At 42.7% G+C, this 19,080-nt stretch overlaps 2 protein-coding genes across 6 annotated transcripts in view; one reads left to right on the forward strand and one right to left on the reverse strand.

The window, feature by feature from the left end:
- Nucleotides 1–9,567, reverse strand: part of EXOSC7 (exosome component 7) — a 68,941-nt gene extending 59,374 nt beyond the window's left edge. The window contains exon 1 of the mRNA XM_032235107.1: nt 9,330–9,567. Within this exon, the coding sequence (XP_032090998.1) occupies nt 9,330–9,473 (144 nt within the window). The 5' untranslated portion in view covers nt 9,474–9,567. The remainder of the gene's footprint in view (nt 1–9,329) is intronic.
- A 38-nt stretch (nt 9,568–9,605) lies between these two features.
- Nucleotides 9,606–19,080, forward strand: part of ZDHHC3 (zinc finger DHHC-type palmitoyltransferase 3) — a 93,386-nt gene continuing 83,911 nt past the window's right edge. Inside the window, exons 1-2 of one of the 5 annotated variants that reach the window (XM_032235106.1) lie at nt 9,606–9,772; nt 14,786–14,994. The gene's annotated coding sequence lies outside the window, so the exon portion shown is untranslated. The remainder of the gene's footprint in view (nt 9,773–14,785; nt 14,995–19,080) is intronic. The other 4 variants (XM_032235101.1, XM_032235100.1, XM_032235102.1 and 1 more) reach the window with 4 other exon arrangements.

Consider the following 19,080-nt stretch of genomic DNA (forward strand, 5'->3'; position numbering starts at 1 on the left):
CTACTGATCTTGTTATCCACTCCTGGACTCTGCACCAGACAGTTGCCAGGGTGGGGTTGGATTCTCACTCAGCACATCGAGAAGGAGCGTGTCAGTAAGACCAACGCCTGATATGCTGATGTGAAAATCCAAAGTATGGGACATACCAAAGCCAACCTTGTCTTAAGGGTCCCCATGTTTGTATGCACCTTCTGAAGGACACTTCTGCCAAAGGCTGCCTCAGTTGAGGCAAATGCATCCAGCTTATTGTGCCTGATGAATGGAGACAGTGAGGACCAAGTCACTGCCCTACAGACTTCCTTCTCGACAGAGGCCTGTGTTGCCTAAGCAGCTGTTGTGGCTGCACTTCTGGTAGAATGGACAGTCACTCATCGGGATAATGGAAGAGCTTGAAGCTCGTAGGCCTTGGTGATGCATATCCATATCCACCGTCCCACTGTTGATGCAGTAACCTTGCCACCTAGCATAGAAAGTTGGAATGATACAAACAGTGATTCCATTTTTCTCAGGGGAGCTATTCTCTTTATGTATATGTGAAGATATCTAAGGTATGCCACTTCTTTTCTAATTCATGGGTTGGACTCAAGACAGAAGTCCAGCAATATGATTTCCTGCACCCTGTGGAACCTGGAATTAACCTTGGGTAAAAAGGAGGGGTCTAGGTGCAGTACTACCTTGTTTGGATGGAATATACATAAGTCCTCCCTTACAGAGAGGACTGCCAGCTCCGAAATTTGTTTTGCTGAGGTAATAGCCACAAGGAAAGCTATCTTGCATGTGAGGTATTGCAGGCTGGTGTCCCGTAACAGTTCAAAGAGGTTCAAGGAAAGTGCTTGCAGGATCTTGGGTAGATCCCAGGTGGGATACCTGTGTACCACCAGAAGCTTTAAATTGGTTTCCCCACGAATGAATCTGCGCACCATAGGATGATGCACACGGGATTCTAGATCCCCACATAACAACATAGATGCCAGCACTTTGACCTGTTTGCAAATGGTGTTTGGGGATATTCCTTTGTCTAGCCCTGAAGGAACTTCAGAATCTGGACCATTATTACTGAGATGGGGTTGATGATGCCCTTGGAACACCAGCTACAAAAAACTTTCCAAATAGTAGTGTAGATTCTGTTAGTTGACAGCCTCCTGGACACACAACTTGCCCTGTGTCAGGGCTCTCCCTCAAATGCCAGATGGTCAGCTGCAACCACTGTGGCTCCAGATGTACTAGAGTCCCCTGAATGAGGGATAACTTTTCCTGTGGGTCCTCCAGGATCTGGATATCGATAGGCTGAGCAGGTCTGTGAACCACAACGTCCTGGGCCAGTGGGGGGCTAGGAGCAATATTTCCACCTTCTCCTCCAGCACCTTCCTGATTACCCTTGGGATCAAGAGGGGGAAAGGCATATAGGAGTCATCTCAGCCACAGACTGCAGAGTACATTTGCCTCTTCCACCCCTGGTGTTACAAACCTGAAGTAAAATTTCAGCAGCTGGCTATTTAATGGTGTGGTGAACAGGTCAAGGACCGGAGACCCAAGGCATTCTGTCATTTCCTTGAAAGTTCTGGATGCAGGCGCCACTCTGTGTGATTGACTGTGGTCCTGCTGACCCAGTCTGCTTGGACATTCGTTGCCCTGAGATGTGCTCTGCTCTGATGGAGAGAAGAGGCTTCTCTGCCCAAAGGCTCAACTGCTCTGCTTCTTGCCTGAGCACTCTGGAATGTGTGCCCCCTTGATGGTTGATGTGGGCCTTGGTAACTACATTGTCCATCAGGATGAGATGTGATGGCCAGTTATTTTGTCCTGAAACCCGCTCAGAGCCAAGCGAACTGCTCTGAGTTCCAGACAGTTGATATTGTTTGCTAGGTCCTCCCGTGACCACTGTTCCTGTGCCATCTGCGCCTGAAAGTGGGAGCTCCAGCTGAAGAGACTGGGGTCTGTTGTGATGGTTAGGCAGTTGGCCTCCTTGAAGCACAACCCCTGTCCATGGCCCAGGACATCCACTAATTGAAGGACTGTAGCACTTTGTGTGGGACCGGAACCTTGGTTTTTGAATTACCTTCTCTGGGTCTCTGGTAAGGTAAGAGAAACCACTGTAAGGTCCTTGTGTATAGATGTGCCCAGGGAACCTATTGTGAAGCACAATACCATTTTGCCTAGGAGCTTTGAGAGAAGGGCTAATGGAACTTTGTGGTCCGCCCAAATCTGATTTATTAATGACTTTACGCTGTGCTGTCTATGACCACCCCCAGGACAGGTAAAAGGGTGTTAGGAGTCAGATGACTCTTCCTATAATTTACAGAAAAACCATGATCCTGAAGAATCCGGATTGTGACTTGTAGGTCTTCTGCCGCCTGACTGTGGAAAGAGGACTGGATTAAAATGTCATCCAAACAGCACTGGACTCGGATTGGTAGTGTCCTGATGTGGACCAAGAGTGTTGCCAGGATCTTGGTAAACACCCTGGATGCTGAAGACAGACCGAATGGTAAGGCTCTGTAATGGTAATGCTGACCCGTGTAGCAGAACCAGAGGAACTGTCAGTGTAATGGTAGGATGGGCACATGGAGGTACATCTCCGTTGGGTCTATGGACATTAAGAAGTCGCCCTCCCAGATGCTCTCCAAGATGGACTGGAGAGATTGCATTTTGAATCTCTTGTAAATGAGGTACTTGTTTAGTTTTTTCAGGTCTAGAATTGCTCTCCACCCTCCTGAGGCCTTGGGAACCCCAAATAGTATGGAGTAGAATCCCTGTCCCTGTTGTCTCATTGGGACCAGCTGGATAGCTTGAATATCAAACAGGTGTTGGATTGCAGTCTCTATGAGGCCCTTGTGTTGTCTCCTGGCGCAGGACAACGTATGAAGAATCTCGGAGGTGTGGAGAGAAATTCAAGCCTAGTATCTCTGTGTTTAGAACCCAGGTATCTCATGTGGGCTGAAGACTATGCCCAGTTCTTGGCGGACAAAGTTGCTCGGTTTCGGTTGGATTTGGACTCCACCTTTGCAGAGCCAGCCGAGGCACGAGAGGACGATCTGGTAGACCATCGCTGGGTTGAGTTTCAGGATGTTACCCCCGGGGACGTGGACAAGGCCATGAGGGCTGTGAGTGCCTCCACATGTGTACTGGACCCGTGTCCCTCCTGGCTGGTTGCTAACAGCAGGGAGGTGACACGGGGCTGGATCCAAGCGGTTATTACCGCCTCGCTTCGGGAGGGGCACTTCCCCGCCGCACTTAAAACGGCGGTGGTGAGACCCCTCCTGAAGAAACCATCTTTGGATCCAGCCGTACTTAACAACTACCGTCCAGTCTCCAACCTCCCCTTTATTGGGAAGGTTGTTGAGAAGGTGGTGGCCTACCAGCTCCAGCGGTCCTTGGAGGAAGCCGATTACCTGGACCCCTTCCAGTCTGGCTTCAGACCTGGTTACAGCACAGAAACCGCTTTGGTCGCATTGACCGATGATCTCTGGAGAGCCAGGGATGGAGGCCACGCCTCCATCTTGGTTCTCCTTGACCTCTCGGCGGCTTTCGATACCATCGATCATGGTATCCTTCTGCGACGACTGCGGGAGGTGGGGGTGGGAGGCACTGTCTTGCAGTGGTTCTCCTTCTACCTCTCGGACAGGTCGCAGTCGGTGTTGGTCGGGGGACAGAGATCGACCGTGAGGCCCCTAACATATGGGGTGCCGCAGGGGTCGGTCCTGTCCCCCATACTATTTAACATCTACATGAAACCGCTGGGCGAGATCATTCGGAGGCACGGGATAAGATACCATCAATATGCGGACGATACGCAGCTGTATCTGTCCGCCCCGTGCCAACTCAATGAAGCGGTGGACGTGATGAACCAGGGTCTTGAGGCCGTCAGGGACTGGATGAGGGCTAACAAGCTTGTACTCAACCCAGAAAAGACCGAGTGGCTGTTGTGTTTCCCTCCCAAAAATTTGGTTAGTGTTCCATCGCTCAGGCTGGGGGGCCAAATTTTACACCCCTCAGACAGGGTTAGCAACTTGGGAGTCCTCCTGGATCCACAGCTGACCTTTGATCACCACCTGTCGGCTGTGACCAGGGGGGCATTTGCCCAGGTTCGCCTGGTGCGCCAGTTGCGACCCTACCTGAATCGGGAGGCTCTCACAACAGTCACTCGCGCCCTCGTGACCTCTAGGCTGGAATACTGCAACGTGCTCTACATGGGGCTGCCCTTGAAGAGCATCCGGTGGCTTCAGCTAGTCCAGAATGCGGCCGCGCGAGTGATTGTGGGTGCACCTCGGTTCACCCACATAACACCTATCCTCCGCGAGCTGCACTGGCTACCTGTTGATCTCCGTGTGCGCTTCAAGGTGCTTCTTACTACCTACAAAGCCCTTCATGGTAGTGGATCTGCGTACTTGGGAGACCGCCTCCTGCCAATCACCTCCTCTCGACCCATAAGATCTCACAGATTAGGTCTCCTCCGAGTGCCATCTGCCAGCCAGTGCCGGCTGGCAACTACGCGGAGGAGAGCCTTTTCAGTAGCAGCTCCGACCCTCTGGAACGATCTCCCCGTGGAGATTCGTACCCTCACCACCCTTCAGACCTTCCGCACAGCCCTCAAGATCTGGCTATCCCGCCAGGCCTGGGGGTAAGACTATAATCCGCCCCCACCCGAATGTTGAATGAATGTTGCTTGATTTTAATTTTACATTGTGTCTTTATGTCATTGTATGTCTTCCCTTCCCATACAAGTTGTTAGCCACCCTGAGTCCCCTTAGGGAAAAGGGCGGCCTATAAATAAACTCAACTACAACTACAACTACAACTACTTCCCATTGGTTCGTGAATAGCGCTAGGTGGCCACCAATGGGAGGGTCTGTCCTGAGGTCACTTGTAGCTCTTGAAAGGGTGGCTTCCAGAACCATGAAATGATTTCTTGGTATGTAATTGTTGTTTGTTTCTATCTCAAAATCCAATCTCTGTTTGTCAATCAGTTCTCTGTGGGAACCTCCTTTGGAAGTAGCCCCATCCAATCTCTCCTGGCCAAAAGGCGGAACGTCGGTCCGCTCACCTATGTAGAAACGGCAGGATTTTCCTCCTGTCCTTGGCCTCTACCGAGATGGACTCCATGGCCTCTCCAAACAGCATGCTACCAGTGAAGGGTGCAGAGGCTAATTTCCATTTGGATTTGGCATCTGCCTGCCAATTGCGAAGCCACAGCATTCGGCAGGCTGTTACCGCTGATGCTATAGCCCTGGAGGCACTTTTGGTTGTATCCAAAGTGGCATCAGTCGAGAATTCCGTCACTGCTATCAGTTTGCTGATGTCTTGTTAAAGGCATTGGTCATCAGGTGAAATTCTATTTTGCATCTGGTGAAGCCAGGCTAAGGACATTCTATTGAAAAGTGAGGTGGTTATGGTTGCCCCGACTCTCCAGGCTGCTATCTGATGAACACTGCTAAGGGAGAACTCTGCCCTCGTATCCTCTGATTTCAGATTGTCTGCTGAATCTTGGGACACAAGGTTAGAAGATGTTAAGGCTGCTACTGGCCCATCTACTGTTGATAATTGCAGTTCCTCTGCAAAGTCTGTGGCTACATTATAGAATCTCTTGTCATTCCCATTTCGGTTGGGATATGTTCCAGGTTGGGCCCATTGTTTCCGGACCACCATCACGGAACAATTGTGGCAAGGGGACCACCTCATTCTGCATGACTGGTTGTGTAAAGAGGAGCATATTTGGATCTGCCTTTGATACACTAGGTTCAGCCTCCATGTTGGCTGTGGTCTTGACCTTAAACAAGACAGGTTTGAAGAGAGAAGGGCAGAACAGTGCCGTGAATGCTGGGAGTTCAGGAGCCGATCCCTCTTCCTTTGAAAGACTTGAGTCTCTGTTCCTCCTCTCCTGAAATCCAATCTCTACTCTGTAAGGATAGGGTGAGAGAGCGAGATTCCCTAAATCCCTAAAACCTTCCTGATCTTGGGGTTCCAGGTGTTGATTAAGCTCCAGGGATGAGTCTGATGCCACAGAAGCATTCTGGTTCCCCTGTTGCAAGCATGAGATCAGTCCTTGTGTTAAGGTTATCAAAATCCTCATTTGCCCAGAAATCTCTGAGCTTTGAATCTCTCCTTGGTGAAGCCCCGCTGCTGTGGGGGTAAAGGTGGCCTCTGGAGCCACATGCCTCCTTTTAAAATCTGGTTCCCATCCATTCTCTGCTGACAGGCTATTTGTCTGCGAGGATTGCTCTTTGGTGCCCTCTGGCAACCAATTTGGGGGACTTATATGCCCCTGTCCCTTCCAAGCGTGCCTCAAGGGAGCCAGCTCTTTCCACTCAGCCTGTCTTTTAGCCTTTGAGATTTCCTTTTCCAAGGCTCTCTGATGCCTCAAGGCATTCCTTTCCTCAGATTTAGAGGCTTTTGTCCTTATCTTGGCAGCTATTTTCCCACTGCCCATCTCTGATGCTGAGAGGCTTCTTTGCTAAACTTGGGGTTGCACCCTAACCCCTTATTTCCCCACTTACATGAGCCACCTTGTGGCTTTCTGATGCAGCAGTATTTTGCACCCCTTGTTGTTGCTGCGCTGGGGATTTTGAAACCCTGCGAGGGAGGCACCAGGATGTCTGCTGATGAAAGCGCGCCAAATGTCAGCTCTCCTGGGATGAATCAGAAATGGTGGCTGAATTGAGCAAATTAGATCTCCAGCCATGTTGTTCTGGCAGCTATGCTGCTCAGACCATGTAACCAGCGCACTCGTTGCAGCGGTTGTGCTGATAAAAATGGGGGAACAGCTGTTTCCTTGTAGTGGCTGTGTCAGTCAGACCCGGATAGCCAGCTGGGTCTTACCGGTAACTTCCTAGCTTGCCCGGGCAGTAATGTCCTTTGAAATCCCCTCCAGCGTGGCTATGGAGTCCCTTTAAAAAGCCTCCCCAGTGCGGTTTTCTTGCCCTGCCGCGGTGGCTCCATGAATCACTCTTGAAACGCGCCATTTCTGACTCACTGATTGCCTCAGTGATTGCCTAGATTGTCTTTCTAGCGCTCATTGCTGATTTTTTGCAAGGGAAGGAATCCACAAATCTGACTTTCTTCAAAACAGCTCTGCAGCACACCCCAGAAGCTCGCTTTCAAAGTTATTACCTTCTGCTCTTCAATGCTGCTATTAAAGAGACAGGCTGTGCTTCTCAGCCACCCAGAAAAAGGCTGAACTAAATCGCTAACCAATGCTGATAAATTCCTCTATTGCTGATTCTGAGAATCCAAAGTAGGATAAATTCCATTGTTCTGAAAAACCTTTACTACACATGCCTCTTTCTGATGAAGACTGAATCAAACTAGAGATCGATTAGGAGAGACGTGGCAGAAACTTTTAATGGATTCAGTCTCTGAAAGGAAGAAAGTGGAGTTAACCCATACTTTGGATTCTCACATTAGCACATTGGAGAAAGATAGTTCCTTAAATAACAGATACGATGTTGTGATGGGTTTTAAAGGCAAGAACCAGCACCTTGAATTGCACCTGGGGGCCAGCTGGTAGCTAATGCAGCAGAGATGACACATGAGCAGAATGAAAAGTACCCACTACTGCTTACACCATTTCAAATAATTGCTGCCCCTGGGTGGTCTTCAAGGACAGATTCATGAAAAGTGCATTGCAGTAACCAGATGGCTTTGAGATAACCAGGGCAGGATTGACCATCTGCAGGGCCTCTTAGTTGAGAAAGAGTGCAGCATTTATGAGTCAAGCTGTACAGCCCTAGGCTGTACCCAAATCTCAAATTGGGAAGTTGCAGTTCAAAACTTTAGCTGACTCTGTTACAAAGCATTAGTTTTAACCTATATCAAAGCTTTATGTCTGGTGCTAGAACTGCAATTTGGGAACAATAGGCAGTTCAACTCAGCAAGACTGAGTAGCTTTGGAGGATCCAGGAAATTACCATCTCTGGTGCTGGATAAGATGGTACTGTCAGCCTCTGCTTTGCTGCTGCTTTGGCTGCCATTGAAACGGGGAGGGGGGGGCATGGTATTTGGGAGGGGATTACTAATTGTGCTGGAGGAAGATTCTGGAATTCTGCTGCCTGTCTGACTGCGCATGCGGAGGAGGTTCCCGCCAAGGCCAACGGCACCGACATTCCATCTTGGTGATGCCTTTCGAAGTTATCTCACACCTGACACTTGGGAGAATTACGATTGGACTGCAACTGGGATGCCAAGGGGTGGGGAATGGGTTATTCTATATATCACTCGCTTTCGCACCTAAATAATCAGTCTTCGCTTTGCTACGCTTCTAATCATTTATAATTAGTAAAAGTACACTTGATTTCTATCAATGGGCTCTCGTGGTTTTCTTTCCTAATTATTCAATGAAGGAGTGCTGACAGGTACTGACCCAGCAGATCCTATGTACAATCTCAAGGTCCTTTTGGACATGATTCCAATGCACAGGTGACATCTGTGGCTTGAAGGACAACCTTTGTGCAACTTTGGGTTGCATGCCAATTCATTTGTTCTTGGATCAGGAGACTCTGCTGTAATCTTGGTCACTCTTTTCCTGATCACCTCCTGAATGTACTCTATATGGGATTTTCCTTGAAGAGCATCTCTAAATTTTAACTGGTACAAAATGTGATGGCCCAGGCAGTTATATGCACTCCCAGAACAAACTATATCTATACTCTGAACTGCATTGGTTGCTAGTTTGCTTATGAATTCAATTCAAGGTGTTGATAATGGCTATTAAAGCCCCACATGGCATGGCAGATTATTTGAGGGGCAGATTTTCCCTATCTGCCTTTTAAGATGTAAAGGAAGGGGCAGTTGTGGTCCCATTTGCTAAGGACATTCATTTGTTAGTAGTCAAGAAGACAGCCTTTGCTATCTGCCCTTTGGAATATAATTTCCTCCAAAGTGAGATTGGTTGGACTCTACTGATCTTTTAGAAATCCTTTAAACCTGGTTCTATCATTGTGATAGGGGAATCTAACGGAATTATATAGCCGGTTTTCACAAATTGTTTTATGATTTAATGTTTTAATTAGTTGTAAGTGTGTTTGTTATTATTGTTATGATTACTTAGTTGCATTGTTTCTTATTATTTTTGTAACTATGTGAGTCTCCCAGAGCCGTATATGGCTATGCTGTATAAATTGAACAAATAAAATCGCACACGGACTGCAAGTCACATTCTATGTCTACGAGGAGCAAATAAATACATATGCACATACAGATGTGTTTTCAACAGAATAAAAATGATGGGGCATATTCACTAGAATCACGTAGTGATTCTTGATTTCTTGAAGCAAGATCAAGAAAGAGGCTTAAAAGGAGCCCTTTCAATCCCTAATCCCCATTTCCCAGCCTTTTACCTGGACACCATGCATGATGTAAATCTTTTCCGCCTCGCTTAGGACCACCGACGCCATAATAATTAGTCCTAAGCGCAGGCGCCTTCTTCTCCAACACCAAGAACCGTTTATCCGATTGTCAAAAAAGGCGCCTGACACCACCATAGAGTTCCGTTAGAGCCTCGCGCCTTTGTAGCGCGTTCTGATTACGTCACTCTCCTTCGGCTTTCCCGTCGCTGCTTTTTAGTTTCTTCCCGTTTTTGTTACGAATGTGTGGAGATATGGCATCCCCGCCTATTCTCACTGGGTGACTCATTCCTTGCTCGTACGTCACGGATTGCGAGGGAAGCTCAATGGCGGGATTTCCCGTCTTCGGTGCAATTTTTTTCTGGAGAAGCGGAACGGTGCTTCTGCTAGATCGAAAGAAGGAAAGAAAATGTCCAAGGCATTCTTTTCGATCGTAGGTATGTTTAATCAGATACAAATCCAGCTGATCCCGTCAGATAAATGCACCCTGGTCTATGGTTATATAGTATACTATGGCTAAATTTATGAGTAGAGTTCTGTGCAAATAGAATAGACTGAAGGTGATGCATAATATTCCGAATACAATTGTTTTCAGAATTTGAAATTTTAAACATAATATTTATTTATTTATTTTCATCAAATATGAATTAGACAACAGATATAAGTATAGACATGATTATGAATACATGAAATGAATACGAATACAAGGGAATATTAGAACAGGTGTGGTGCACTTATGCACACCCCTTAAAGACCTCTTAAGAATGGGATGAGGTCCACAGTAGACAGTCTAAGTTTTGGGGGTTGGGGAAGAAACCAGAGAGTTAAATACTGCGTTTCAGGCATTGACAACTCTGTTACTGAAGCTGTATTTTCTGCAATCAAGTTTGGAGCGGTTTATCATAAGTTTGTATCTACTGTGAGCTTGTGTGCCGTTGTGGTTGAAACTGAAGTATTCATTAACAGGTAGGACATTGTAGCAGATAATTTTATGTACTACACTTAGTTCAGATCGAAGATGGCGAAGTTCTAAATTGTCTAAGCCCAAAATTTCAAGTCTAGTGGTATAAAGTATTCTGTTGCGACGTGAAATATCTCTAGACCCATTCGATTGTATTTATATCTGATATGAAATGCAGGTTCCAGACAGATGAGCTGTATTCAAGAATTGGTCTAGCAAAAGTTTTGTATGCCCTAGTTTGCAATTCAATATTTCTGGAGAAGAAGCGTCACAAGATTAGGTTGACAACTCTTATCTTTTCCCCTCTTATTAATTCTGCATTTTGTATTTATCTTCTGGTCCCTTGATCTTTTTTCCATTTATTACTTTCCTATTTTTTACCTCTTTCCTATAGCCATTTGTACCATAAATTCCATACTGTGTAGTACTCGGATTCCTTTTTGACTTTTAGCTCTTTTGTGAGCCTGTCCATTTTGACGCATTCCAGTATTTTTTTAATCACGTTTTCTTCTGTTGGCGTGTGTTTATTTTTCTAGTTCTGTGCGTTTGTGATTCTTGCTGCCAGGATTACATGTAGTATCAGATATTTAATTTTTTTTCATAATTTCCCTTGATTATTCCTAATAAGAACAGTTCCGGTTTTAGATCTATTAGGTGTGTAATAATCTCTTCGAGCCAGACTTTTTATTTTTCTCCAGTATTTTTTTGGAGATGGACACGTCCACCACATATGATAAAATGTTCCGTGTGCTTGGTTTCATTTCTAGCATGCTGGTGAACATTCCGGAAAAATTTGTCCTATTCTTGTGGGTGGTAGGTGTCATTCTGTAGAACATTTTGTATAAATTCTCCCTGTATGCCATTGCCATTGTTAATTTGTAATTTGTTTCCCAGAGATTTTCCTATTCTGCTAATTCTATAGTAAATCTGAAATTTGTAGCCCATATTATCATAGTCTCTTTCACTACTTCTTCTTCCATATTAAATCTTAATAAGTAGTGATATATTTTTTTAATCAATTTGTCTTCCGTTCCCTGTAAAATTTTATCTAATTCTTGTGGTTCTTTGTAGAATCCATCTGTTTCTCGGTCTATTTTGTACCTAGCCTGTATTTGTAAGCGTGACCCGACAAATGTGTGCATGACAACAGCGCGCCGCTGAAAGCACGGCGGCAAAACCGCAACATCATAAATGCGCCCACAACAACGTGCCAACAAAACCGCACCCACAAAAGCGTGATTTAAGTTAAGGTTAGGGTTAGGGTTAGGTTCAGGGTTAGGGTTAGGGTTATTAGGTTGTTATTAGTTGTTTGTTGAAGGCGCGCTTTTGTCGGCGCACTTCTGCGCTCATTCATTGGCGCGATTTCAACCTCGCGATTTTCTTGCCGCAGTTTCATCGGCGCGCTTTTGTCGCATTTGTCGGTGAACCATTTGTAAGTATGGCCACCAGTCTACAGGTGAAACTCGAAAAATTAGAATATTGTGCAAAAGTTCATTTATTTCAGTCATGCAACTTAAAAGGTGAAACTAATATATGAGATAAGACTCATTACATGTAAAGCAAGATAGTTCACGCTGTGATTTGTCATAATTGTGATGATTATGGCGTATAGCTCATGAAAACCCCAAATCCACCATCTCACAATAATCCCACAGTCATTGAACCAGGTTTTGGTGCTTTTGGCAGTGTGGGCAGCTGGAAAATGAAGTCAGCATCTCCATAAAGCTCGTCTGTGGAAGGAAGCATGAAGTGCTCCAAAATCTCCTGGTAGACGGCTGCGTTGACCCTGGTCTTAATGAAGTACAGTGGTCCAAAGTCCTGTTGTTCAGTGGTCCAAAGTCCTCTTTCCTGATGAGAGCAACTTTTGCAAAAAGCACCAAAACCTGGTTCAATGACCATGGGATTACTGTGCTTGATTGGCCAGCAAACTCGCCTGACCTGAACCCCATACAGAATCTATGGAGCATTGCCAAGAGAAAGATGAGAGACATGAGACCGAACAATACAGAAGAGCTGAAGGCCGCTATTGAAGCATCCTGGTCTTCCATAAAACTTTAGCGGTGCCACAGGCTGATAGCTTCCATGCCATGCTGCATTGAGGCAGTAATTGCTGCAAAAGGGGCCCAAACCAAATACTGAGTACATATGAATGCTTATACTTTTCAGAGGTCCGATATTGTTCTATGTACAATCCTTATTTTATTGATTGCGTATAATATTCTAATTTTCTGAGATGGTGGATTTGGGGTTTTCATGAGCTGTATGCCATAATCACAATTATGACAAATCACGGCATGAACTACCTTGCTTTGAATGTAATGAGTCTTTATCTCATATATTAGTTTCACCTTTTAAGTTGCATTACTGAAATAAATGAACCTTTGCACAATATTCTAATTTTTCGAGTTTCACCTGTATATCTATTCTCTTGTTCTTTAATTCTTGTCTTGTTTTTAATCCCTCCTGGTTATCTAATAAATCTTCATATATTATTTTTTTTTTATATCTAATATGTTTGGATAAATTAGTGCTTCCATAATTGGTAGCCAGATAGGAATTTTATTGTAGTGTTTTCTTTTAATTTTTAACCATGTTTGGGTTTTTTTTCCTAGCCAAATAAATTATGTTATTAATTTGTTTACATCTACAGAGAATTTTTTCCCTAAATTTATTGGTGTTATCTGGAATAGGAACAGGATTTTTGGTAGGACATCCATTTTAACTACAGCAATTCTTCCTGTTAGCGAGATTTGCAATTTCTCAAATTTTCCAATTTTAGCTTCCCAAAGTTTATGCATGCCCTATGCGTGCAAAAAATAAGCCTCAATTTTTTGCTCATTTTTCCTTCCCCAGCCTCCAAGAGCACTTCACAGGCCTCTCAAACTCTCTGCCTGCCCCGTTTTTCACAAAAAAAATGATGCGTGCAGAGGATTTGGGAGGCTTGCAGAAATTTAATTTTTTAATTTACCTCTTCAAAATCTTGGTGTGTCTTATAGCCTAAAAAATACAATATACTAAAAATGAAACTGATGAATCTCTTAAAATTAGTATGTAGCTTAATTCCTGCTTCTTTATTATGCAGCCTTTATATTATTTTAAGATTGTGTTGTTTTTTTCATCACTTTAGGATATTTCTTAATTTAATTTTAAACAGACTAATATAATGGTATAATTTTCTTGGACTGTACATTTTATGGGTTGGAATTTTTTAAAATGATCATTAGTATAAAAACAAACTCAATAAAAGAAAAGTATCATGTGAAACAAATCTTTTTACCTGGAAAATATGTAATAATGTGCAATTACTACTATTTACTATGGCAGATAAACCTTAACATATGATCACAATTGAGCCCAAAATTTCCATTGCTAAGCAAGATAGTTAAGTGAGTTTTGCCCATTTTATGACCTTTCTTGCAGTATCTTTTAAGTGAATCACTGCAGTTATTAAATTAGTAACACAACTGTTAAGTGAATCTGGCTTCCCCATTTCTTTTCCTTGTCAGGTCACAAAAGGTGATCACATAACCCCAGGACACTGCAACTGTCATAAAAACATGCCAGTTGCCAAGTGTCCAAATTTTAATCATGTGACCATGGGGATGCAACAAGGGTCATAAGTGTGAAAAACATAAGTCATGTTTTGCAGTATCATTGTAACTTCAAATGATCACTAAACATATGGTTGTAAGTTGAGGACTACTTGTAGTGTATTTTTAGTATTCTAAGATTGCCTAGACCCTAAAACATGCTGCTGTCTTAGGCCATCTCAGACCACTAAAATATTAATAACTAATTAATTTATTGTTTCACCTATTTATTATTACTTATTGATTATTTATTAATAAGTAAATATTCCTATCAGCAAATAGAACTCCATCCCTTACCTCCCTTTGTATCAAGATGTACAAGCTCAGAAATTATTTTTGGCATCTGAAGAAGTCTAATTCTAGACTTTGATAGTAACATTACAACATACTAAATAGTGCAATAGTTGATATTTAAATATTTCCAGTATTTTAATTTAATATTTTGTCCTCTTTAAAGATACCTAGGATATTTTCCCCACTACGTATCAGTAAAATCTTCCTTGACTGTACTGAATGTTCTTTGACCCAATTGTATTAAGCATTAAGTTCAACTGAAACGAATGACATTTTCTGCTAAGTATGTACATTGATAACTTATAATAAACGTTGGATACTTTGTGTCGCATCTGTGTTCCTTACACTTTTTGTATGGAAAGGAAGGAACAGGCGAATTTAGAGTATTTAATTCAATCAATAAGCCTATTCAATGAGTACAATGGTAATTTAATTACTGGAGGATGTGACACCAACAATGCAACTGCCGCAGCAATGACCGGCACGCCTCCTTCGAGACGGTCTGTCCCCTTGCTGGGAGGGAGTCGTTCCGGTTTTGGGGAAGAGGAGGGCGAGGGCGTGGCAATTTTGGCGTTATTCACTTCCTGGTTTCTCCTTTTTCGCAGCGCGAATGGGGAAGCTGTGAAAGGAGTGGGGTAAACCTTAGCCTTATCTCTCAGGAAGGAGCTCCGGCTGAGCATTGAAGGGCGTCTTCTGGCAGACGAATGGAACGCTGTGCTGTGCTGAGCGGTGGAAAGTCGAGCCAGGATAAGCGGGCTGCTGGCAGAACGGGGGCGGCGGGAGCACCAAGGGTGTTGCTTCATCTTCAGCCTGGGTAAGTTAAAGAGAGGAGGAGCTCGTCCAGTGGGAAATGCTTCCATTCCGGGGATTTTGAGCTTTTGCTGGGAAAAGCGGTAGATGGGCATCAAGAGAAAGCGTTGAGCTAGCGAATGAAAGATCGGCAAGGTTGCCCTTTCTGCAATCGAGAATGTGAGGCGGGAGCCCTGCAGGTGGATATTCCTCCCCCCCCCCCGCGGGGTGAGTGAGAGACAAGTAGAAGAGCGAGTCAAGGAAGCTCATAATTTGGGCTCTGCTTGGGTAGGCGGTATGGATTTCACAAGGTAAAAGACAGTAACACGGAGAGTCAAGAGAGGGCCCGACCACGTCCTTATAGCACTATTGGGTGCATCAGATAGTGAAACATGATTAGAGCCCCAATAGTGCTATAAAGATATGTCTCTTCTCATAATGTATAAACAATTATAGTTTATATATTTTTTAGAATACAGCAAGTAACCTCTTCTTCCCATATCTCAATTTTTACTATCATCAACTCCTTAAAACTTCATCATTTAGTTCTGATCACCAAAAGTTCGTTAAAGGTTCCAGCGATATCTTATTTAGTCCTGATCAAATAAAGCAAGTTTATATTTTTTTTATTTTAACTATCTTGATCTTTAATTCTTTTGAACAATGTTCTAGAATTTCATTTCTTTTAAGTCTTATTGTCCTTTTTCAAAAAAAAAAATGATGTAAAGTTTTTTTATTTATATATAAGTATTTTGAATACAATGTGTTGTCCAGGCATTTCATTTTACAGCAGAAAAAACCCATATACTGCTAATAATACATATAATAATTATAATCATATTTATAATTACATCAGCTTATTTATGATCATATTAATTCTATTAGCATACATAGTTATAAAGCAACATTCCTATTTTACTTACACATAGCAAAGCACTTTCTTCATCTAGTTTCTACCTTATCTCTAACCATTGATAAAACCTATTCCACATTAAATAATAATCTGTATCGTCTTTATTTCTTAGTTAGGGTTAGGGTTTTTCCAGTTCTGTCAATGTCAATCTATCCATCTCTGCACAATCCAGTATTTTCTGAATTATATTTTTATCTGATGGAGTGTTCTCATTTTTCCAATATTGGGCAAATACAATTCTCACTGTTATCAATACATGTAGCATTAAATATCTAGTCCCTTTATCATAACTTACTGGTATTATACCTAACAAAAATATTTCTGACTTTAAGTCTTATATCTGTGATGGCCAACCTATACGGAGCAATTTCTGAGGGCATGCAAATTGTTGCCCTGTCAGCTCCACCGCCATACGCGCGCTAGCAAGCTGATTTTCAGTTTTGATTTTCGGCCATTTTTCTCCCTCTGGAGGCTTCCCTGAAATCTTCAGAGGGCAAAAAACCACCCAATGTGCAAACCGGAAGTTCAGGAACGGACTTCCAGTTTGCGCATTGGTCTGTTTTTCATCCTCCGGAGGATTCCTGAAGCCTGGGTAGGACGAAAAACAGCCCAACGTGCCTCCTGGAAGTATGGAGGCTTCAGTGAGGCCTGCGCACATGTGCAGGGATAGGGCATTGAATTATGGGTGTGGGCACACGTGCAACCCCCCACACTTTTGGCATGCCTCAACAAAAAGGTTAGCCATCGCTGGTCTATATGTTGCTTAGTCATCTTTTCCAGCCGTGTGTGTATTTTTGTCCAATATTTTCTTGCTTTCATACATGTCTACCACATAAGATAATACGTACCTGGAATCTGATTACATTTTGAACATTTGAAAGATGTTGTTAAATATTTTTGCTAATCTTGCTGGTGGCAGATGCAACCTATAAAATATTTTAAAAAGATTTTCCTTATACAGTATAACCTCTAGTCACAACCATAATTTGTTCTATAACTTTGGTTGCAAACTGATTTGCTTGTGACCCAAACCTAATTTTGGAAATTTGGTGCTTACAGGGCGGGGCATAACCTTTTCCTAGGGGGTCACAGCAAGATCGACAGCAGTTTACAACTTCCGCGACGCCTCATTTTAAAGCCCATAAAAAACTGAATTGAATGAGCTATTAAATGTTAAATTTGCTTTAAGAATGGCTGGAAAATTCGATTCGGAAGAACAAAGGATCATTGACAGAATAAAATGCATTGCCTTTCGAGAGGCTCGCGATGCTGGAGCCAGATCTCAATTCGCCAGATCTCAATCCGGCAGAGAACATTGGGGCCATAATTAAGGATGAAGTGGAAGCTCTGATGATTCAGGAGCAAGGTCAAAATCGATATTCGGTTGAAACTTTGAGAATGAATTTGGAAACTGTGTTGAAAAATCTGGAAAATCGAACGGAACTGTTTGAAGATTTGTTGTGTTCTTATCCACCTCGTTTGAATGCTGTTCGAAGGGCTAATGGTGGTCATACTGACTATTAAATCGTGTCAATAAACTCAGTTTTTGATGGGCTTTCGAATGGTGTATGAATTATTTGTGTTGTTATTACAAGTGTTGCTGTGACCCCCTAGGAAAAGGTTATGCCCCGCCCTGTACAAAAAAAAATGGCATGGGAGGGGAAATCGGCCCGGAAAAAAAAAGATGCTTTTTTTTGGTTGGAACCCGATTTGGTCGTGGTCAGAAGTGTTCATGACTAGAAGTTCTAATGTGGCCATTGTCAAAGTTTTTGCCATTTATCTGGTTCTATAGTATAGCTAAAGTTTTTTGCCCATACTATTATCGTTTCTCTAACTTGTTCATCTTTAAATCTTAGTGGGTAGTTATATAGTTTTCTTATGTTTTTTATCTGTCCCTGATAATATCTTGTCAAGGGTTGTTAGTTCTTTATAGAAACCATATGTTTTCACATTTTTCTCATATCTCGATTGTATTGCAGGTGTGACCACCATTCTAAATCCACCCACTGATTTTGTAACTCCTGTCTAGTTTCAAGTTTCCTTTTCTCATTTAAAATGTCTTTATTTACAATTTTATCCAAGTTGACAACATTTGGATGTATCAATTCTTCCATTATAGAAAGCCACTGGTATTTTCCTATAGTTTTGTGATTTAATTTTTTCCCATAATAAAAGTCAAGCATTCCTCGCATAGTGTCTTTGAAAATATCTATGTACTGTACTCCTTCCATACCATAGAAAGGCATGGCACCGTAATTGAAGACCATTACCCTACAGTAATAATAATCTTCTATTCCTTAATTTTATCCATTCTTTCATCCATGTAAGTTACAACTTTCTGATAGTACAACTCCCAATCTGGTAGCCTGAAGTCCCCATTCTCTTTAAACTCCTGTAACATTTTCAGTTTTATTCTTGCTTTTATTCCTTTGCCAAATATATTCCAAAATTGTTTTATTCAGTTCTTCAAAATATTTTTTCATTAATTTTTATCAGTGTTGTTTGGAATTAAAAAGTAACGTCAATAATATGTTCATGTTTATAGTAGCGGTTCTCCCTATCATTGAGAGTTGTAGGTTCTTTCATTTCTCCAAATCCAACTTAATTTGTTTCATTAACTTTGTATAGTTATCCTCTTTAATTGTTGCACATCTTGCTGTTAAGTAAATTCCTAAATATTTCACTTTCTTTCCTATATGAAGGTCTACCTTCTTTGTCAATTTGTTTCTCTATTTATCTGTAAAGGTTTTTTATTATTATTATTTTAGTTTTTTCTTTATTTTCAATCCTGCAACTACTCCATACTCCTCAATTTTTCCTATCAGCCTGGGACCAGTTCCTAATGGTTTTTCTAATATAAAAACTAAATCATCTGCAAATACTTGTAGTTTATACTTCTTTTTTTATTTCCATTCTTTTTATTTCTCAATCCCGTCTAATATTTTTAGTTAACATTTCCAATGTGTTAACTAGTCTCTTGTCCATCAGATTCAACGGTCTCCTTCCGTTCCAGTGCTCCTCACAATTGCTGGGGAAGAGGATTTCATGTCTTGCAATCGTTCCCTGGGCAAGGTTGCACGCAAGAGATCTTCAATGGTTCCTCCTTCCATTATAAAGGGCCAACGGCAGCAACTCTACGGTCAAGGTTCGTCTGTTGCCAAAAGTCATTTGCTCCCTCCAGTGGTGGCAGTCCCTGGC

This window comes from Thamnophis elegans, chromosome Z, assembly GCF_009769535.1.
Source record: "Thamnophis elegans isolate rThaEle1 chromosome Z, rThaEle1.pri, whole genome shotgun sequence".
NCBI lineage: Eukaryota > Metazoa > Chordata > Lepidosauria > Squamata > Colubridae > Thamnophis > Thamnophis elegans.